The sequence below is a fragment of the Hyperoodon ampullatus genome (assembly GCF_949752795.1).
Source record: "Hyperoodon ampullatus genome assembly, chromosome: X".
NCBI lineage: Eukaryota > Metazoa > Chordata > Mammalia > Artiodactyla > Ziphiidae > Hyperoodon > Hyperoodon ampullatus.
The window spans coordinates 97,053,942-97,074,691 of NC_136913.1; the positions used below are offsets into that span (position 1 = coordinate 97,053,942).

General features: G+C 38.7%; 2 protein-coding genes across 2 annotated transcripts in view; one reads left to right on the forward strand and one right to left on the reverse strand.

Annotated features, from left to right (window-relative positions):
* TRPC5 (transient receptor potential cation channel subfamily C member 5) overlaps positions 1–20,750 on the reverse strand; it is a gene marked incomplete at both ends in the record, with an annotated part of 136,603 nt that overhangs the window by 92,176 nt on the left and 23,677 nt on the right. The window contains one exon of the mRNA XM_079727771.1: positions 15,799–16,320. Within this exon, the coding sequence (XP_079583897.1) occupies positions 15,799–16,320 (522 nt within the window). The remainder of the gene's footprint in view (positions 1–15,798; positions 16,321–20,750) is intronic.
* On the forward strand, positions 4,383–4,712 carry TRPC5OS (TRPC5 opposite strand; the record flags this gene model as incomplete). Its single annotated transcript, XM_079727956.1, has 1 exon — positions 4,383–4,712. One exon carries the CDS (start codon positions 4,383–4,385, stop codon positions 4,710–4,712), a length of 330 nt encoding a protein of 109 aa, XP_079584082.1.

Sequence of the window (20,750 nt, forward strand, 5' to 3'; positions counted from 1 at the left end):
ATACATAGTTTTTGAGGCTGGGGATCATGCTTGGTCACCTTTTGGGGGTGAGTAAAATTTACATACAGCAGGATGCACAAATATTAAGAGTACCATTCAGTGAGTTTTGAAAAATGCGTAATCTTGTATAACCCATCACCTCAGAAAGTTCTCTTAGCCTCTTCTAGTCAGTTTCCACTCCCCTAGATGCAATTGCTATTTTGATTTTTCCACCGTAGATCATTTTGCATTTTCTAGAATTGCATATGAATAGAATCATACAATATATATTCTTTTGTGTCTGGCTTCTTTCATTAAGTACAATGTTTTTGATATCCATCCATGTTGTTATCCCTATCAGTAGTGGCTTTCTTTTTATTGCTGATTAGTATCATATTGTATGAATATATCACAGTTTGTTTATCCATTCTCCTTTTGATTGACATCTGGGCTCTTTCCACTTTTTTTGGCTATTACGCATGAAGCTGCTATAACCATTCTTATAAAAACCTTTCTGTGAACTTTCATTTCTCTTGGGTAAATGCCTCGGAGTAGAATTGCCAGGACTGGATAGGTGCTTGCCTGGTTTTATAAGAAACTGCCAGACGTTTTCAAAGAGGTTGTATCATTTTATACTCCCATAAGCATGTGTGAGAATTCTGGTTCCTCTACATCTTTGTCAACCTTTGATGTTGTCAGTCTAATTTTAACCAGTCTAATGAGTGTATTGTGGTATCTCATTGTGATGTTAATTTGCATTTCCCTGATGACTAATGATATTGAATATGTTTTCATGTGCTTATTAGCTACTTATTTTTCTTCCTTTGTGAAATGTTTGTTCAACTCTTTTGCCCATTTTTAATTGGTTTGTTTGTCTTTTTATTATTGAGTTGTAGTAGCTCTTTATATATTCTGGTTACAAGTTCTTTGTCAGAGATATTTTTTGTGAATATTTTCTCTGTGCATTGCCTGCTCATTTTATTAACCATGTGTTTTGATGAATTGTTTTATCTTTGTACCCCCTGCTATCCATGAATATTTGACACTTGATAATATTTACTGAATGAAAGAGTTAAAAGTTGTTCCTCCCTCCCTTCTTCCCTTCCTTTCTTTCTTTAACAGTACTTACCGGTTACCTACTCTGCGGCAGCCTTTCTTCTATGCCTTGGGTATACAGCAGAAAACAAAACAGACAAGCTTCCTAATCTCATGGAACTTCATTTTAGTCTATATATATGTGGGGTGGGGTGACAGACAGAAAAACAAATGAATAAACAAGAAAATATGAGGTGATTATAGGTGCTATAATGTAAAAATGCGCTGTATGCAAAACGAGAAAGGGATGATTAAGAGGCTTTTTCAGATTGGAGGGTCTGAAATCTGAGGAGATGATATTTAAGCTGAGACCAGAATGACAAGAAGCCATTTTTTTTTCTGGGGGAGAGGGATTCTAGGCAGAAGGAACAGCTAATAAAAGGGTCCTTAAGGTGAGTTGGGGCTAGGTGCAAACTATCCAAAATACACCTTTAGGCAAACACCTTAGGTTCAGGGTTTGGTTGCTTTGGAAATTATCATAACTGGAATAAGCTGATGCTATACACTTACTATTTCCTAGCACTGCAGTACTTGCTAATTTCTCAACACCCTCCCTGCCCTCTCCCCATCCCCAGCTCCTAGGTTCCAAGATGCTTTGAAGATAGGAATTGTGGATTAGCTAACACAGTGGTCAACAGGGTTAAGGCTAGGTCAGGAATGTTTTTTTTCCCATCAAAGGTGACCAAGAGATAGAAAAAATAAACCAAGGGTTGCATAAATAATAGATAACTACATTTGTCTTTATAAGATAGCAACATATGAAGAGTTCTTCCTCTCTGCTTTTTACATTTAGATTGTGTCATGTAAAACTCTGTAAATACATCTATTTGATTAATGGACTATAATTTGTTTCTAAATTTTGGCCAGCTTAGGGAGAGATGGAAGAAAAGATGATGGGAAGGGGTAGTGGAAGATGGAGATACAGAGAGAATGAAATAGAATGAAACACATAGGTGAATAAATGGAGGTGTATTGACAAAGAAGATTAATAACAGAGTCCTAGAGGGAGGTAGAGAAGCTGAGAAAAGAAACTGGGTGAAAGGGAAGCCAAAAGTTAAATAGGTTTTGTGTGAGTATGTTCCTATTACCCTCTTGTGCCCTTGGGCTACTGGCACTGTAGTAGTTTATTGCTTCCTTTGAAAAGTTTGATGGTGCTCTCTACTACTATTTAACACACACCTTACTTCTGTGTCTTTCTTCTGATGAGCTGATTCATGCTCTACATTAATGCCAAGTTCCTCTCATGATTTTTTACCATTATTTCCTTCCACTAGATTGCTTTTTCTCTAATCAAAAAGCAGAGATCCTGTGAGTTAATAAACTGCCAAGCATCTAGTACCGATTCTCGCATATTTCAGGTGGAAGTTGCCTCCAACCAAAATTATGCTTTCTGGTTATTACGGTTAGGACCCTTATCATCAGGATAAACCCCATGTCTACTGTCAGGAGTTTGGGCAAAAAAAAATGTGAGGTTCTGATAGGACTTATGCTAGGTGAAGATAGTATATAACTGAGTGGGTCAAACCATACCCTGTGGAAACTAGCAAGCTCCATGTGAAAATCACAGACCATCTGGCGGATGATTTGCTCTACTCCAATAAAGGCCTAAGAAGTACAAGTCGCTGTGGTAGAGCCTGTGGCTTTCTGGGCCCCACTCTGGTCAGAACTGCTGGAAACAGGGCAAAGGTAGATTTGGCAGTATCCTAAAAGAGGGAGGTGGATGGTTGCTTCCTAATACTCTCCACTGGGAAAAACTTGACTGAGGCTGGAGAGAGGAAACCAGCTCAATTTGCAGGACTGGTAGCTAGAAATTTAATGTGTGTATATGCCCAAGAAAACAACTGGCCAAAAGAACATAGCTGCACTAATCAGCTGTGGACTGGAGATATATGTTCTAATAAATTGAAAATTACAGACTGTCCTACTGCAGGAAAAAACAATCTGGTGAAGGGAGATATGAAAAGAAATCAATAAAAGGAATTTAGCAATTCATGTAGGACATGTACCAGCTCATCAGAATGGAAAGACAGAATAATCTATTTAGAATAAGAGGGGAGACAATCTGACCCCCGCCAAAACTAATACAGACTCTGCAGTCTTGGGAACTCCAAGTCTCAACTCAGGTCCCTTGTCAGTTCAATTTAAGGTTGCAGATTGGGCATGTGAAAGCTCAGGGCGTGTGGACATGAATATTCTAGGTAAGCAGAGGAGAAAGAGTGGACAAAAAAACCTATGAATCAAAGAAACGAGTAAGCAATATCAGCTATGTTGAATTACTAAAAACTTGAAGCCTCAACAAACTCATTTTTAAGGGGAACGGGGGATGGTAAACCAGACAAATGTGATAGGTAGATTATATTGGGCCATTCTCTAGATTTTTAAACAAGGAATATTACCTTAAAGAGGTATAAACTTAGGAATAGGGCTTGTAGAGCACACAGGCATACAGATGAAAATAGTATGACCATGGCTTTAGACAAATTTAGGAGAAATAGCTGCTAGATATGGAATATTGGCAGTGATAGGAAATGACCAAAGAACTAATTTTATAAAAGAAGTTATATAAAATTTGGGAAAAGACAAAGAATGTGGGACTTTCATTTACCATAAATTCCCCAGACTGCAGGGGCAATCGGAAACTTTAATGAATGAATTATTAAAAACACAGAAAGAACTTAGCAGCACCAGATATAAATGGCAATGAGGCAAAGGTACTAATAAAACAGGATTAATTGAAAGACTCTGAGTGTATGTATCCTCCTCAATAGAGATGTTCAAGAAAGATAGACAAACTACCTGTGCTCACTTTGTTCTCAAATCTCATAAGAAGAGGTAAAGACCATGAGAAGTGTAAAGGGGACTATGAGTAGTAGAGCCTCATAAGGCCATCAAAAAACGAGGAGCAATAGCTAGGGGTACATTTTCAACGTTATCCTATAGCCAGAAACTGTATGATGGAGAAAGGCTCAAGGATACTAACTTTATATTTCTCTTTTCTATTATTAGATCTGCTCTTCTGTTTTCTCTTGGCTGTGGCAAGCTGTCTGATGGTCATTATAATAGCAGTTCACTACCAATACAAACAAGAGAACCACATGTAAATTTTGTGGGAGGTTCACCAAATTTATCAAAAAGTACTGTAGGACCACTGGCCTCATTCTGTACTTGATCATCATCATATCAACAACCTCATTTCTCAACCAAACCAACCACAGAACTATTGCCAGCCTCATAGGATCCATTGTCACCAAGAGCCCATTTACTACAGCTTTTAGTAATATTTTATCTACTGAGGAAAGCACAGAGGCATGGAGTCTGTGTCAATCTCTGTACTAGTTGGTGGACTTGCTGATTGTGTAGCCCAGTTAACTAGAATAGCTGAAGAGCTTCTACGGTTGATTTCACAAGAACCAGTTCCTTGTGAAGAGCAAGATGACAGAGCAGAACAGATAGAAACAGATGCACCTCTTTCCGAGGAAGCTTCACTACCAGACCTTGCTGATCTCTCAGACTTAGAATCGATACTTACACAAAGAGAAGACGAAGACTTAACCTTTGATACAGATCAACCTATGTTAGATATAGATGAACTATATGAAGACGTACTCTCTAGTATTAACAATGACTTAAATAGATAAAACCTCATTTGCCTCCACCAGCTTGTGAAAACTGATCATTTCTCTGTGTCAAATACATTCTAATTTTTCTGAATGTTAGCAATAACAGTTTTTCTCCTAGTTCTGCAGTTTCATTACTAATCTATTCTAGAACAAGCACTATTTGATTTGCTTCTGGCAGAGGCTGGTCTCTTTTCTTCTTTGTATTTATTTATACGAAAAGCTCTGACTTTAGCAATAGGGTTCTTTCTTTACCTGTACTTGTTCTCCTGTTAGGATTCCTGATAATAGGAGCAAACACTAGCAAAGAAAAGAAACTCCTTACCTAACAATAGAGTGAAGACCTGATGAACTCTATCACATCTTGGGACCCAATTTCACCGTTCTACAATGAGTGGAAACTAAAAGGGGAATATCCTTCAGGATGACAGTATAGTGAATACATTCACATTAACAGGACAATATTGGGGCACTTTTACTTGAAAAGATCACACTACTTACTAGGCCTTTCGGACAGAATGTGTCAGCCAAAGGATGCTATAGCAGACTGGGGGAAATAATTCTAAAAAGCAGCCATCTACCAGATAATAAGACTGCAGAAAGCTTTACAGATAACTCTTGCCAGGGAGAAACCTTTGGAAAAGCTGAGGCCAAGAAGTTCCAATGCAGGACTGTTGCCTCAAATGCTGACCCATATCACAACTACTCTGCAACATTGTTGCTCAAATGGAAATGGCAAGTTACATCAAATAACAACAGGAGAGAAGTACTAGTACTAGAAGGGCTAGACAGAGCCCTAACAAGGACTATTCGCCTATGGAAAAGTCAAACACTTATGGCATAGGCTTAGAGACGATGGTCCACAAGTAGAAGTGGATAAAGTACACCTTCTTGGGTATAACTACATTTATAAAGAATAGCTGATAGGCTTGTTATAAGGGAAACTGCTTCAACCTTGACAGAAATCTTTACTACTGAGAAATGGGAGCAATAATGAATTTAAACAAAATGTGGACTGGTTATACCCACAGTAATTCTACAGCTACCAGAGGGGGGAAATGCAATAGTTGGAAGACCCCCATATCAAAACAGAGAGGGACCAAATACACGTTCAGGAAATGCACTGATCATACTAATTGCATGCCATAGGGTACTCTTACTCCATTTGGAAGAATAGCTACCTTTCATACAAGCCTGTGGACACTACGGTCCTTCTTCCTAGAGAATGGCCTTTGCATCTTACAATATGGGCAACAACTAGGTAAAGACATAAAAGTATACCATTAGACAAAGTGGTATATGAAAATTGTGAAGAAATGACATGTAGAAGTCAATCCACACTCGTGGGAAACCAGATTATACCAATTCACATAGAGTCCTAAAGCATATTATAGTCAAAGGGATTAAAAAGACTTTTAATACAGATGGCTTCAGAGCTAACCAACATGACAGATGCTGCATCTAATACTAAGTGAGCTCTGCATACACAGATTATTAGCTACCTTTAAAGGTAAATGGGGAAAATTATAGACTATATAACCAGATCTTATTTGGATGAGCAGTAGCAGGAGAAACATAAGTCAGTTTTGCCACTGAATTTCAGGATAAGTTTATTCAACAAATTTAAGAAAGAGCTAATAGCCAAGGCATGGAAGCATCCTAAATGTCCATCGACAGATGAATGAATAAAGAAGATGTGGTGTATGTATATATATATATATATATATATATATATATATATATATATATATATATATATATACAATGAAATACTCAGCCATAAAAAAGAATGAGATAATGCCATTTGCAGCAAAATTGATGGACCTAGAGATTATCACACTAAGTGAAGTAAGCCAGAGAAGGACCAATATCATATGATATCACTTATATGTGGAATCTAAAAAAAATGATACAAATGAACTTATTTACAAAACAGAAACAGACTCACAGACATAGGAAACAAATTTATGGTTACCAAAGGGGAAAGAGGGTGGGGGAGGGATAAGTTAGGAGTTTGGGATTAGCAGATACAAACTACTATATATAAAATTGATAATCAACAAGGTCCTACTGCATAGCACAAAGAAGTATATTCAATATCTTGTAATGACCTGTAATGAAAAAGAATATATGTGTATTACTGAATCAGTTTGCTGTACACCAGAAACTAACACAACATTTTAAAGCAACTATACTTCAATAAAAGTTAAAAAAAAGATTGCTGTATCAAGAAAAGCTACACAGACTCTCTTTTTTTTTTACTTTGTGTTTTTACACAGACTCTTAAAAATTTTTTTAAATTGAAATATAGTTGCTGTACAATATTATATAAGTTACAGGTATACAATATAGTGATTCCCAATTTTTAAAGGTTATACTGCATTTATAGATATTATAAAATATTGGCTATATTCCCTGTGCTGTACAATATATCCTTGTAGCTTATTTTACACCTAATGGTTTGTACCTCTTACTCTTCTACCCCTATCTTGCCCCTTCCCTCTCCCATCTGCCCACTGGTAACCACTCTATATCTGTGAGTCTGCTTCTGTTTTTTTATATTCACTAGTTTGTTGTATTTTTAGAGACCATTTTGAAAATCAGAAGAACTTATGGAGCTACTGAAAAATATTAGTATGAGAAAGTTTCACAGTAGACTGCTACGTGGGAAGATTGATAGAGTAGGTGAGGATCCAGGAGACTTAGAGGGGTGAAGAAAGACACAAAGAGGAGAAATAAAAGTTATATTACAAGCAACTACTGTGGATAATTACAAGCCATACCAGACAGCAGATTGAGGGACTTTACTGCTGCAATAACTGGACAAACTGAGCCTTACTTGCCCAAGGTAGGCCACTCTATACACTGTGTCCAAAGTGGTAAATAATAGATGCAGTGCAAAGGAACTATGCCAATTAACCTAAATAGAGCAGTGGGAAAACAAGAAGTAAGCATTTATCCCACCATTCCAATAGGAACAGTTTTATAAGGAAAAATAGTGATTAGAGTTAAGTAAGGAAATCTATATATGTAGCAACCAAGAAGAAGACTAACAGAGTAACTGGATAAAAGTTAAAAGATAGAATCTATGCTTTAATTAAAGGTTTAGAAACAGTCAGGGAAGATATACACTCTCCACTAGAAATTTGGACTTCAGGAAATTGGGCTATAACTTTGTGTCAAAATGAAACTCAAGGCATAAATACTTGTGCAAGATCAGGAAACATATCCAAGGAGAGAACATCAATCTGCTATGAATTCTATTTGATGAGCAATTTAACTGTAAATGGAAAGATCTGGTACACCTCAAATAAGATGGATACTGAAGGGTAGCTATTCTTCCAAGTAGAACTCTGGAATATGGACTTCATAACAATTACACAACAGATTAGTGTGAGCTTGTTAAAATTGTTAGTAGTAATGAGACAACACAATCAACCACACTTACTCAAGCAAGTCATCAAAATACATCAAAAGAAATCTGTGAGACTACTCCAGACATTGAAACAAGATAAAGCTCGAACCAGCCTATAAAACACGTAATAGTGAACATGGTCCTTAGGTGTCAAACGGGAAGATGCTACAACAGTGTAATATGTGGAACTATCTAGCCTTTTGGCTAGATGGGTTCACCTGGAAAGATTATACTATAATGGCACCTCAGGATTCGATAAAATGTATTGCAATGTTTGCTTTGATTGTGTGATTATGTTTATGAATTGTTAAGATGTTACCTTGCTCCAAGCAATGGATTGTTGTATTAAGTATGTTTGCTCTTACAGAACAGAATTAAAAGTAAAGTTAATAGTGATAAGAAATAAGTGCAGGAAGTAAGAACATACTTAGGAATAAGAGCTAGTAGGGGAGGTATTTTTAGGAGAGAGAGAGGAAAAGTAACAAGTTGTCAACAGTTATGCAGCCGTTTATGGTGGAAAACCATGGTATAGAGTTAGTTCCTAATCGCATTTATGAACCAAGCCTTGTTTTTGTCATATGAAAATTAGACAACCCTAAGTTGTTAATATTGATAGAAATAATTGGTTGGCAATTGACACAGGTCATGCACTTAAAAGCCCAGTTAGAGGAAGATGGATTAACTAACTTGGCAGTCCACTGATTGGACACCTCTGATTGGAATCCTGCATCTCCCCTCCAGTCCTTTATCCAAACATTTCTAGATCTTCCTGAGAACAACACCAAAGTCAATTCTTATATGGCATGGCGGGATAGAGAGGGGGATAGGCTCACCATTCTAAGACAAATTTAAGGTGTGAAAACTAAGGGAGATAGGCTGGTAGATTGCAGTGAATTAGGAAGCATCTAATTCTTCATCCCTGTGTGCTTTGGCTAAATGTGTGGGAAGTTGTAACTACATAAGTTACATTCTTTTTTTATTTTTTATTATTTTTTAGTTGCATTCTTATGTATGATGATTACTGCTAGTTATTAGATTATAATTGAATATAGTCCTTATTAGCTATTGGTCCATACCATTTTATTGTTACATGTTTTAACAAATTTGAACTAATAAACTTTCATTCACAAATCAAAGAACTTGTGGTCATCTTAAATTACCTGGTGGTGAATTTGGAGGCTACCAAAACAGCATAAAAGAACCCCTCTCAACAGAAGGTGGAATATACTCAGAGAAAGTATTATACCAGGAATCTGAAGTTCTTCTGGCTTTGTCAGATAGATAGTCCTAACACATCTCTGAAATATAGTTCTTTCCTGTTTGTCAAATGATAGTTATAACTTTTTTGCCTACCTTCAATGGTAATAAGGAACACACAAAATGATATAGTTTTCAAAGACTTTGGTTGATATATCTGACAATGGGAAAGAATACATGAAATCAGAACTTTTTAGGAATAGCTGAAAAATGTCTATATGAAAATACCTGAAAGTCTATGTGACATGTAAAGATTATCCAGTACTTTTGTACCTGTTTTCTAAGGGATTAGAGCTTCCTTATTTTACTCGATGTCAAACTTATAGTTGGAATCAGTTTTTGTTTCATTCTTTTGAGCTTTTTTTTCCCCACCAAGTTAAATTCTACTTGGGAGTCTACTCAGTTCTTCTAGGAATAGTAATGAGGAAAAAACAACAATGAAAAAGCCACCTTTCAAGAAATAGTGAATTATATTCCATTTAAGGCTAAGATTTTGTTCCTGAGGAAGTTATGTAACTCTGCACATTATTAACCCACTATTATCCAGCTGGATTTATTTTTTACATCAAAGCTGACTATTGTGTTCGTGTATTGACAGCCATATCTTAATAGACTAGTGGTATTTAGCCATTTTGCCTAGGGTATATGTCTTATTTTTTTCAAGGACCCTACCCCTCATTTAAAACTTGTTTTTCTTCTGACTTTGTAATCCTTAGCTCACAAACCAACCAACCAACCAACCAACCAACCAACCAAAAAACCTTAAAAAAAAAAGAAAAAATAAACTTTAGTTCCTGAAGTTATTTGGGAGCTATTTGTATTGACAGATCCATCGGTCTGTATTTGTATTGACTATCCATCGGTCTCAAGTGTCACATCTCTTCAGGGTAATAAAGAGTCTTTGAAGGTGATCTCCATTTATACCCCTGAAGAATGAAACTGCATTTTAGCAAGGTAAGGAAAACCACTGAACTCTTTACCCCTTGTCACAATTTCATCTTAAAGACCCTAGTAAAATGCTGAAAGCATCTCAAGAGGTATTTTTTAGTTTAACACAAGTATTCATGTAAAGTAGACTAGGGAGTCACAGGTAGGAAACACAACTTCAGTGTTTCAGATTCCTTTAATCAAAGATGCCATTAACAAAATCTGTTGTTGAAAACACATAAATACACACGCCTCTAGGTGATAACAAATTCTGGCAATACTGATCATTTTTAAATAGTTTTATTCTTAAACTTGGGGAAACATTGGCTTTTCTTGAAGCCATTATCTTCTAAATTTTTAATATTGGCAACTCCTAACTTCCAGTTTTGGAAAATCAATTGTGTTGCAGCTCATTTTATAGAGAAAAATATTTTGGTTTTTTGTTTTCTGGAATAAAGCTTTTTAGCTCAAGGTTTAAGAGACGTAGAGACATATTGTCTGTTTGCAACTTTTGATGTGAGCAGGCTTATCTTTGGGTACTTTCACCTGATGAAGGAGTCTCTAATGTTCCTCCCTTATAATACCTCCACCTGTTGAGAAAATTTCGATTTGTACTGGGAATTTCTGCCCTGTTGGAACCACAGCAAGCTTTGAAAGAAGACTGAACAGGGTGTCAGCAGGCATGACACTAGAAAGTGGAGAAGTGGTGTATCTGCTTTTTCCTGCTCTGAGTATAGACACTAAGAAGAAACCTATCTATTCTTGAAGATAGACCCCCATGGTCCAACTGGAATCAAGCATGTAACCAAGTATGAAAAAGAAGACAAAATTTCTGTTTTAGCTTAGTTGTCCCACTGCCATCTACAGGTTGTTTCTCCTTTGAATAATTCTGGTCCTGGGAGATATTCTTGTCTAGCTTTCTTAAGGGCCTGAAGGTCATCTAGAAAAGGTCATCTAGACACCTTTAAGAAAGTGTCTCCAATTTTTTAGGAGCTCGTAACATGCAACCCTCAAATTGAATGTGTTCCACCAGACCCTGGAGTGTGACTCACTTAAGATGTGAATATATTTTTCTTCTTGATGAGTAAGCACACATAAAGTATATGCCTTCAAAGAATCTGAGGAATTTTATCTAACATAGCAAACTGAGTTCATTTGCTATAGATATAATAGAAGGATAAAGTCAGTTTTCATTTGTTTATTTGTGTCCATCACATTCTACAGAAGGAGTTTGTATGATGAGAATTGATGATCAATGATCGTGACCTTTTTTATGCTTGTGGCCTTAAGCACTGTGTATAGGTTTCACTTTTTTAATGGCTAGGTTATGGATATTTATTGAAAAAACTTATCAGTCTGCTTCCTTAGATCAAGAGCTTCTGAGAATGAAGTGCTCAGAGATACCTGAATTATTAGAACCTCAGTAACTCACAGGACTCTGCTTCTTATCCAAACACACTAAACTTGAAATGACAAAAACACCCCTAAAATAAGGACATTGCTGATTTGTTCAAGGTGAGAGTATTCAGTCTTAAACTTGACATGTGGATTTGAATAGAGAAAATTAGAGACTATACTCATTTGAGACTCAATGGAGATTTTTAAAATCTATAATTCACAGGTTGGGAAGGATTACAGAGTTCTTTAGTGGAAATGAAGTTACAATTTAGAAGAGAAACTAAACTAAAATTTATCTGTGGTCATTGTTAAGATAACTTGTCTAGGTCCATCCACCTCACTACAAATAACTCAACTTATTTTCTTTTTATGGCTGGGTAATATTCCATTGTATATATGTACCACATCTTCTTTATCCATTCATCTGTCAATGGACACTTAGGTTGCTTCCATATCCTGGCTATTGTAAATAGAGCTAATGAACATTGTGGTACATGACTCCTTTTGAATTATGGTTTTCTCAGGGTATATGCCCAGTAGTGGGATTGCTGGGTCATACGGTAGTTCTATTTTTGGTTTCATAAGGAACCTCCATACTGTTCCTAGAGACTGTCATCCAGAGTGAAGTAAGTCAGAAAGAGAAAAATAAATACTGTATGCCAACACATATATATGGAATCTAAAAAAAAAAAAAAAGTTCTGAAGAACCTAAGGGCAGGACAGGTATAAAGATGCAGACATAGAGAATGGACTTGAGGACACGGGGAGGGGGAAGGGTAAGCTGGGACGAAGTTAGAGTGGCATGGACTTATATATACTACCAAATGTAAAACAGATAGCTAGTGGGAAGCAGCCGCATAGCACAGGGAGACCAGCTCGGTGCTTTGTGACCACCTAGAGGGGTGGGTTAAGGAGGGTGGGAGGGAGACGCAAGAGGGAGGAGATTTGGTGATATAGGTATATGTATAGCTGATTCACTTTGTTATAAAGCAGAAACTAACACACCATTGTAAAGCAATTATACTCCAATAAAGATGTTAAAAAATAATAAAGCATATTAATAATCACCACCAACAAAAAACCCCCAAAAAACAACAACAACAAAAAGAGATAACTTGTCTTAGGAAATGTTGAGCTAAATATGTAAATTCTAAAATAATTCTGAAGTCTCTGGCCATGGGACTAAACTTTGGGCCATATTTGAGTTTATGTGACTCTATGAGGGTATATTATTTTTCATGAAATCATTGACATTGAAGTTGACAGTCACTCATTATCCTTGCTGCATTTGCTGCAAACCTGGAGTTGAAGTTTGATGTGGTCTGACGAAACAGTTCAGTCTATCAAATTCCAAAGTTCTCATTGATTTGATTCACAGTGATGAGTGAGTACCACCAGACCTAAAATTGTTGATCTCTGCATAAATACAGTGCTTTTTGGATTACCTTTGTGTTACTGCTGAATATCCATAATTTTAATAGCTAAAAGATGCTACTTTGCCAGTGTTATGGATTGAAAATAATGTGGTCTGTAAAATATGAAACTCTAATTGTGTGGGCTCACTATTGAAAGAAAAAGTAGACACCCCAAAACTTGCCCGTCTTCAAAAAATGACTCCTAGTGGTCATGATTGCACAACAACATGAATGTACTTAATGGCACTGAACTGTATATTTTAAAAATGGTTAAAATGGTAAATTTTGTGTTATGTATAGTTTACCACAATAAAACAAATGATCCTTTCCACTTTAATGTACACAGCAAATAGACTCTGAGACCAACTTTGGAATCTCTGATGTTTAATTGAGAGAGCAAAAGGAAATATCAACCTTTGCCACATTCAGGTTGGTCTAATGATAGATAAGAAATATATCATATGAATGTATGTAAACATGGAGATATTCTGTAATAACAGTAATAAGAGAAATTATGAAATAAGGGACATGGAGGACAAAGTTTTAGAAAAGTAAAAGGACTAAAACATGAGGGAAAAAATGATGAGAAGCTTAATGAAGGCTGGAGGGCAGTGAATGTAGAACCCAAGGATGACTCCATGGTCATATGCTAAGCAGATCCACAGGAGAGTGAGGAAGTCATCACAGTGGTTTCCAAATGGAGCAGAAACTGAAACTGGCACATGATGATTATAGGAGCAGAAGGGATCAAGTGATAAAGTAACTGGGAGATGGTCTACCAATGCAAAATTGATGAAATATTGTAATGAAACTGTTTGAAAGTAAATACTTTGTCAGTTTTCAGGGGGATGAGGGCCTTCAATTATGGAGTTTATCTGCTATCCAGTGAGGTAAGGAATGCAAACTTTAGTTATATTCTGCAATATCCGTTTTTAACACTTCTATTCCCATTAGCCATTTTGTCATCTGGAAGCAATTCGTATTCTAAACATACTTGTGATTTTTTTTCTTACAGTATTATAACAATTTATGTAAAGTGAAAACCACACTGAAATCATAATGTACATAATTAATTGAAATATACACATATATAAAACTGAAGAAAAGTCAATTAGACCTTATAGCAGACAACTTAACACAACTGCTACTACATATCAACAGTAGGGTGGCAAGAGAGAGGAAGGGGTAAGGGAGGGGATGGCCATTGGTGTATCTATTACCTACAATTTTAGTACACAGAATCAGATCATATATACCCTGGGCCCCCTGTGTGTAACAATAAAAATGAATAATAATAGCAGGTAATATTTATTGAATGCCTAATATATGCTGAATCTTGTGCTATGCATGAGTATATAACCTGTTTTGTTTAAACTTTGTATTTCTCTAGGGAGGTAAGTACTCCTACTATCCCTATCTTTCAGAAGAGAAAAGTGAGGTTGAATAACTTCAGACTTAATGAAATTACTTAAAGCAAGTAGTTGCAAAAACAGTATAAGGAGACTCAGGGGTGGGTCTATCCATTTACTGTCTCCCCCATGGAGCCGTTAAATCTCCATGTTGCTCTTTTGTCATATTTTATCCCCTTCAAGGTTGTCCCAGTACTCATTTCTGCCTCATTTCAGAGGGATAGTATTTTTTTTCTTGTCTGAGAGAAAGGGACCAGGTGAGCACACATGTGATTTGCCTCAGAGCCTGGACCCATGAAGGGATGGCGCTGCTCATTGCCCTTCACACAGCAAGCACTTCTCAGTTCAACTCGTTTGAATCTGACTCCAGGTAGCATTGGAAGAGAGATGGAAATGGACATTAAAGTACATTTATTTTCATAATAGTCCTATGAAATGGAGGAACTATTGTCATCTCCATTCTATGAGAAGACTAATGTCCTGAAATTTGAGGGACTTTCTTCAGGTCGTACAGCTGAAGGCTATTCCATCCTCAGTTGCTCTGGCTCCAAAGTCCCTGCTCTTTCTACCATGCTTCCTCCTTAAAGAGCTAAATGAGGCCTGCTAGAAGGCTCCCCCAAATTGTTTGATAAGATGGCATAGAACAGGGCTTACCTGGTGGCACAGTGGTTGAGAATCTGCCTGCCAATGCAGGGGACTCAGCCTTCTGCAGAACCACACACCCTCTGTGTGACTCCATCTTTCAAATGTACGTCTCAGCTTTCTTGCTGAGGGGCTACCAAGGACTTAGTTCTGTCAACAACTATCAACATCCAGACAGCAAGCCCTTTGTGATCACTATTGTCATGGCCCCAGTATATAGGGTAGGATCTTTTTTATGTGTTCTCAGAAGTTCTTCCTCAGAGCCCTTATGTTAGTTTGTAATTATATATTCACTAATGTGATCATTTACTTACTGTCCACCACTAGCTTGTAAGCTCCGTGAAGGCAGGGTTATACTTGTTTTCTGTATCCCAGACCCCTAAAACAGTGCTAAATAAGCATTCGTTCAATGAATGAGTGCTTTCCCATCATAGAATCAGATTTTCCCCTACTTATCTGGCCATAAAGAAAATACGCAGAGGTTGTATGTGCCTTGGATAAATATGGGCCTCACTGTTTTTGAAGCCTGTCTAACCATTTGTTTGGTGGAGAGCTAAGTGGTAGGAAAATGCTGACTCTTGGTCTCCTGCTCTGGACTCTGGAGGCCTTAAGCTTCCCCCAAAGCAGAGAAGAACTCAGCTTACCTCTTTCTGATGGTATTTGATGGCCACCTTCAGCTTGGCTAGGTCATGGTACTTTTGAGGGTCAAGCTCTTCACTGTGGTCATCTCGATGGTTGAGGATGATCTCCAGTTCCCGGGAGCTCCGAGCCTGGTCCAGCAGGTCTTTGGCAAAGAGCTTGCACTGCTGGGAGAGCTCCTCATACTCAGCCTTGAACTCATTCTCCATCTTGCTGAGCTCCTTGAGCTCCCAGCCCAGGCGGAAGGCAGTTAGGATGGGGTCCTCGCTTGATAAGGCGATGAGTGAGGGGCTTGCCAGCGCTTTATAGATGTTCAACCGGGAGCGGGAGTGGCGCAGGCTGTCTACCTCTGAACTGGACACACACTCCACACAGTTGCAGCGGATCTGGTGGGGCCGGGGGATAGTGACCCGTTTTTGGACGAGCAATTTGATGATTTCGTAGTTGTTGGTGTGGGCAGCAAGCATGATGGGAGTAATGTCCGGTGTGAACTCAGAGAACTGGGTGTCCATCATCAGAGTGGGGACCTAGGTACAAGAAAATGAAAAACACATAAAAGGGCAGGATTAAGGCTTGGAGCATAGAGCCCATCAAATGTTAATGATTCAGGAACTGGGGTCACCAGTTTTTTGGTTAATTCTTCTCCTTATCAGAATAGCTAGTTGTGAAATGCTTACTGTACACCAGGCATACAGCACTTTACATATATTTACTCATTTAATCCCCACAACAACCTCGTGAGGTAAATATTCTCCCCAAATGAAGAAGCTGAGTCACACAGAGTTTAAAGAACATACCTAAGGTTACTCAGCTTTAGGTGCAGAGCCAAGATTCAAACTCAGACAATGTGACTCTGGAGCTTGGCCCTTAAATTATGCCAGTTCCGTCTGAGGCACAATGAGGGGTGGTACAGAGAAGTAAAGGGCATTTTTCCTGGAATATGGTTGGGTATATCAGACTTCTACAAATTGGTAAGTAGGAGTATGTGTTCAGTTCCAAATGAGCAGTAGAGACTGCAGAAATATTTGTTTGAAAGGCTAAAGACAACCAGTAATCTTAAAGCCCATGCCACTAAATCAAGCCCTGGTGGCTGAAGAGAAGACATTCCCAAATTGTGACACTGTAACTTCAGGGGACCAAAGACCAAAGCCAGACAGTGTTCCTCCAACTTCCTGTAGATCCCAGCAAGGTAGAGAGAATCTGTTATTGTCAGGAAAAATTACTCTGTAAATGAGGACCTCCAGGCTTGAGGTTACCAATAGCAAAAAGACCTCTGATAAAATTGGTATGTTCAAGTTTCTATTTCTAAACTTTGTTCCAAGATAAATGTTATGCAAATAAAGACTGGCTCACTTTCAGCTGTGGAGTTTGAACTCTGTAACAAATACACAAATAAACAATTGACTCTTGACACTCAAAAAAAAATTGGTATGTCCATGATGTGATGCTTGATGTAAGTAGCAGCTATAGGTGAAAGGTATGGGGTTCTTTGGGTGTTCAGGAGCATACACTTCTGGGTGAGTGTGCAGACTCTGATCAATGAATTAAAAACAAATCTTTTGACTTTAAATTGTGTCCTTTGGGACATGCTACACCCAACAGAAGAATCTCAGTGTGATAGAATCTGGAGCTAGACAACGAGGAGAACTGGAATAGTCTGAAGAGTCTTCATGGAGGGGTGGAGCTGAGGATTCAAAGCATGGATAAAATTCCAGGAAACTGTGAAATATTGATCTTAATACATTTTTTAAAAAAGCTCCAAATACTCAGTTTAACTGGGGAGAACAGAACGTGGATGATGGAGATTCTCATGGAATAGACAAATACTGTTTTAATTGCTAGTTTCTTTTTACTCTTAAAAAATTATTTTGGAAACCCACAGTTGCTGGCAAATTGACAGAAGGATGAGCTACAGTTTTCATCATCTTTGCCTCCTTCCCATCTTGGATGAGGGATTCCCAAGCAGAGAAGTGGCCAGAAAACAGGGAGTGGGAAAAAGGTGGAGGAGAAGAAAGTGGAGAAGTTTGCAAGAAATGTTTCCTTCACGGGGTGGTTACATCAGCCTCTGAATAGTTGAGAGTTCACTACACACTGGTCATCAATTGCTTGGATGGAGCAGCGAGTAAACATTGTTAAACATTTAGAGGGAGCAGCTACAAACAAGCAGCAGGAAGTGAGCAACTGGCTTATAAAGTAAATCCGACACAGGAAAGAATAATCTCAGAAATTAACATAAACCTGCAGGCTAAGGAAGAAGTAGGTCTGAATGGGCCTGGTAATGAACATAAACACAACAACTGGCATAAAGCCTAGAGGTGGGAGAGATGGCACGTGAGCAATGTATCATAGTCTGCCTGGGAAGAAAGGAGCTCAGATCCGGAATCTGCCCCTCTTCGGTGGGCAGGGGCATTTTTTAATCTCTATCATGATCTAGAGGTGGAAATGGGGGGTGGAGGGAAGACGGCTTATGGCACAGGATTCCCTGGGTTAGACTGGAGGTACATGTCTGCTCCCTACCACGATGATCTTCCTGTCCACTCTCTCTACCCACTTCCTTGCTCTTTCTTTTCCTACTCTTTCTTCTCCTCTATGTCAATGCTGACAGGCCTGTCCAAGACACACGTGGTACTTGTGAATAATGCTCAGCCCCGTTTGTGTCATGGAGCTGAAAGGTTGCTGTCTATGCCTAGAGTATGACATGCTTTCCAGAGCCATCTGGTTCTGTTGTCTTTGACTTGGGGCTCAACAAGGAGCCTCTGATTCTCCATTTGTCTTTCTGGATACATGACACCAGAGAGTAAATCTTTTCAAAAGAAACTGGTCGGCAGTGACCAACCATGTCCTCCTACCAAGACCGCCTTTTCTCCTCCAGTCAGCCTTATCATTCACAGATTGCCACACCCACCTCATTCACTGCTCTCTGTATGTATATCCTTGTGGCATATCCTGTGTGGATCCCCACTTCACTGCCACTGAAGGGCCACTGTAAGCCCTGACTTCTTCCGTAGATCTCCCCTTAACTTGATCCCACCCCTTACTGACCACCCAGATGTTGTGGGCACTAGGTTATATCCAAGATGTCACTCTTCTGATACAGGCTTATATTAGTTTCTAAATATTTGATACATGTATTTCTTGCTTCTTCAGTCAGGCTGTGAGCTCTCTGAAGGCAGAGTTGTCTTAGTCCGCTCTTGTTTTCCCCATAGCCTCTAGCACAGTGCTAGACACACAGCAGGCACTCAGCTAAAAGGAATTGGTTTTAATTCTCAAATTAAGATGCTGGCTCTTGTTTAGAAGCCTGGATCCACACAGCTGGAGTCCGTGTGAGCTAGTGTCCTTGGATCTTTCCTTTCCACGTCTAGCTGAGAAGGTAGACATTCTAAGACTCTCAGGAAGGTTAGCAAATGGTCTCTATAGGGAATACCTTGAGGTCACAAAGACCCAGGACAGTCCCTGCTTGTCATGTCCACAGTGCTATTGCTCCAAGATGGAGACTCTGACCCAAAGATGACATATTTCTACTCCTCTTCCCCCTCTGCTGCTTCTCCTCATCCTGCTGCTCTTCCCTTCCTAGACTGTGCAGGGACCATGGACTCTCATCAGGACAGCCACGGCAAAGAAAGAGTCTATCATTAGGGTCAGAGGTTTCTGATAATAATCAGGACTTTGTAATATGGTCTACAACAGGGGCCAAACAGATAACAGGTCACAGAAATAAAAGCTAAATGTGGGGACATATGCATAATTTGGATGAGTAAATGGTAGGTGTTGGTGAGCTGTGGAGCACATACCCTCTCAAAGGGGGCATCTGCTGCTCAGCCCCTTGTTGTGATCAAATTGCTGTTATGTGCATGAATGAGGACCCAGTGTTGTCATTCTTCAAGAAAAGTCAGAAATATGGATTTGGAGGTAGAATTTCCTAAAGTCTTCAATGTTGGCTCAAAAAAGTTAAAGATAGTGTGCATGCCAAACAAAGTATATATATGAGGCAATTGAGGTTTGAGTGGGCCACTGTGTGACCTTTGAACTAGCACAGAAGTTGCTAGGAGGAATGGGAGAGGAAGCTGGACATTTAGGCAGGGGCCAGATAATAAAAGGCCTTATATGCCATGAGAAGAAACTTAATGTGATCTGTTGGCCATAGGGAGCCACTGAAGTATTTTAATCAGGAGAGTAGTGTGGTTGAACAAGTGTTTTACAAAGATCAGTTTGGCCGAAGTGTGGGGAATTGGCAGTGGTATATGTGCTGATAAACGTTTAACAAGCAGCTTTCCATTAAAACAAAACAAAACAAAAACAAAAACCTTGATTTGTAGTGTTTGCCAATTTCTGTGGTGTAAATACTCCCACTGTGGCCAATTTCAAGCTACCAATATGACATCCTGGAACACAGAGTTGGGAAGAGATGCACACAACCAGTTCTCACCAGCTGGTGTAAGCCAGCTCCAGCACACCGTTGGATGAGTTTCAGAAAGATAAACCTACTTAAAAGATATCAATAGTCCAGGTGAAAAGATGGCAAGATCTTAAACTAGACAATGATTCTAGAGATAGAAAGGAACAGATTTAAGACATTCATTGGATGTGTCAGGTAGTACTGCAGGGAGAAGAAATCAAGGATGTCAGGTTTCTGCATTGCATGCCTGATTGAATGGTGGTGTCACCATTGGAGATAGTGAATACAGGAGGAAGAGCAGGTTTACGGTTTAAAGGAAGTTCAATTTTAGACATGTTGAGTTTGAAGTACCTATTGGGAGAGTAGCAGGAAATTGTATAACTCTAGCATGAATGTTGAAGGAAAAAGGTCGGGGCTGAAAAGGTATCAATAGATGTGACAGTCTTCAGCCTATAACAGTAGGTTGAAACCAAGAGAGTGTACGGGGTCAGCCTCTACCCACCTTGGCTCCCGAGCACTCTGCCCCAAGGACTCAGCCCTGCCCCAGTTTCCAGAGCAATC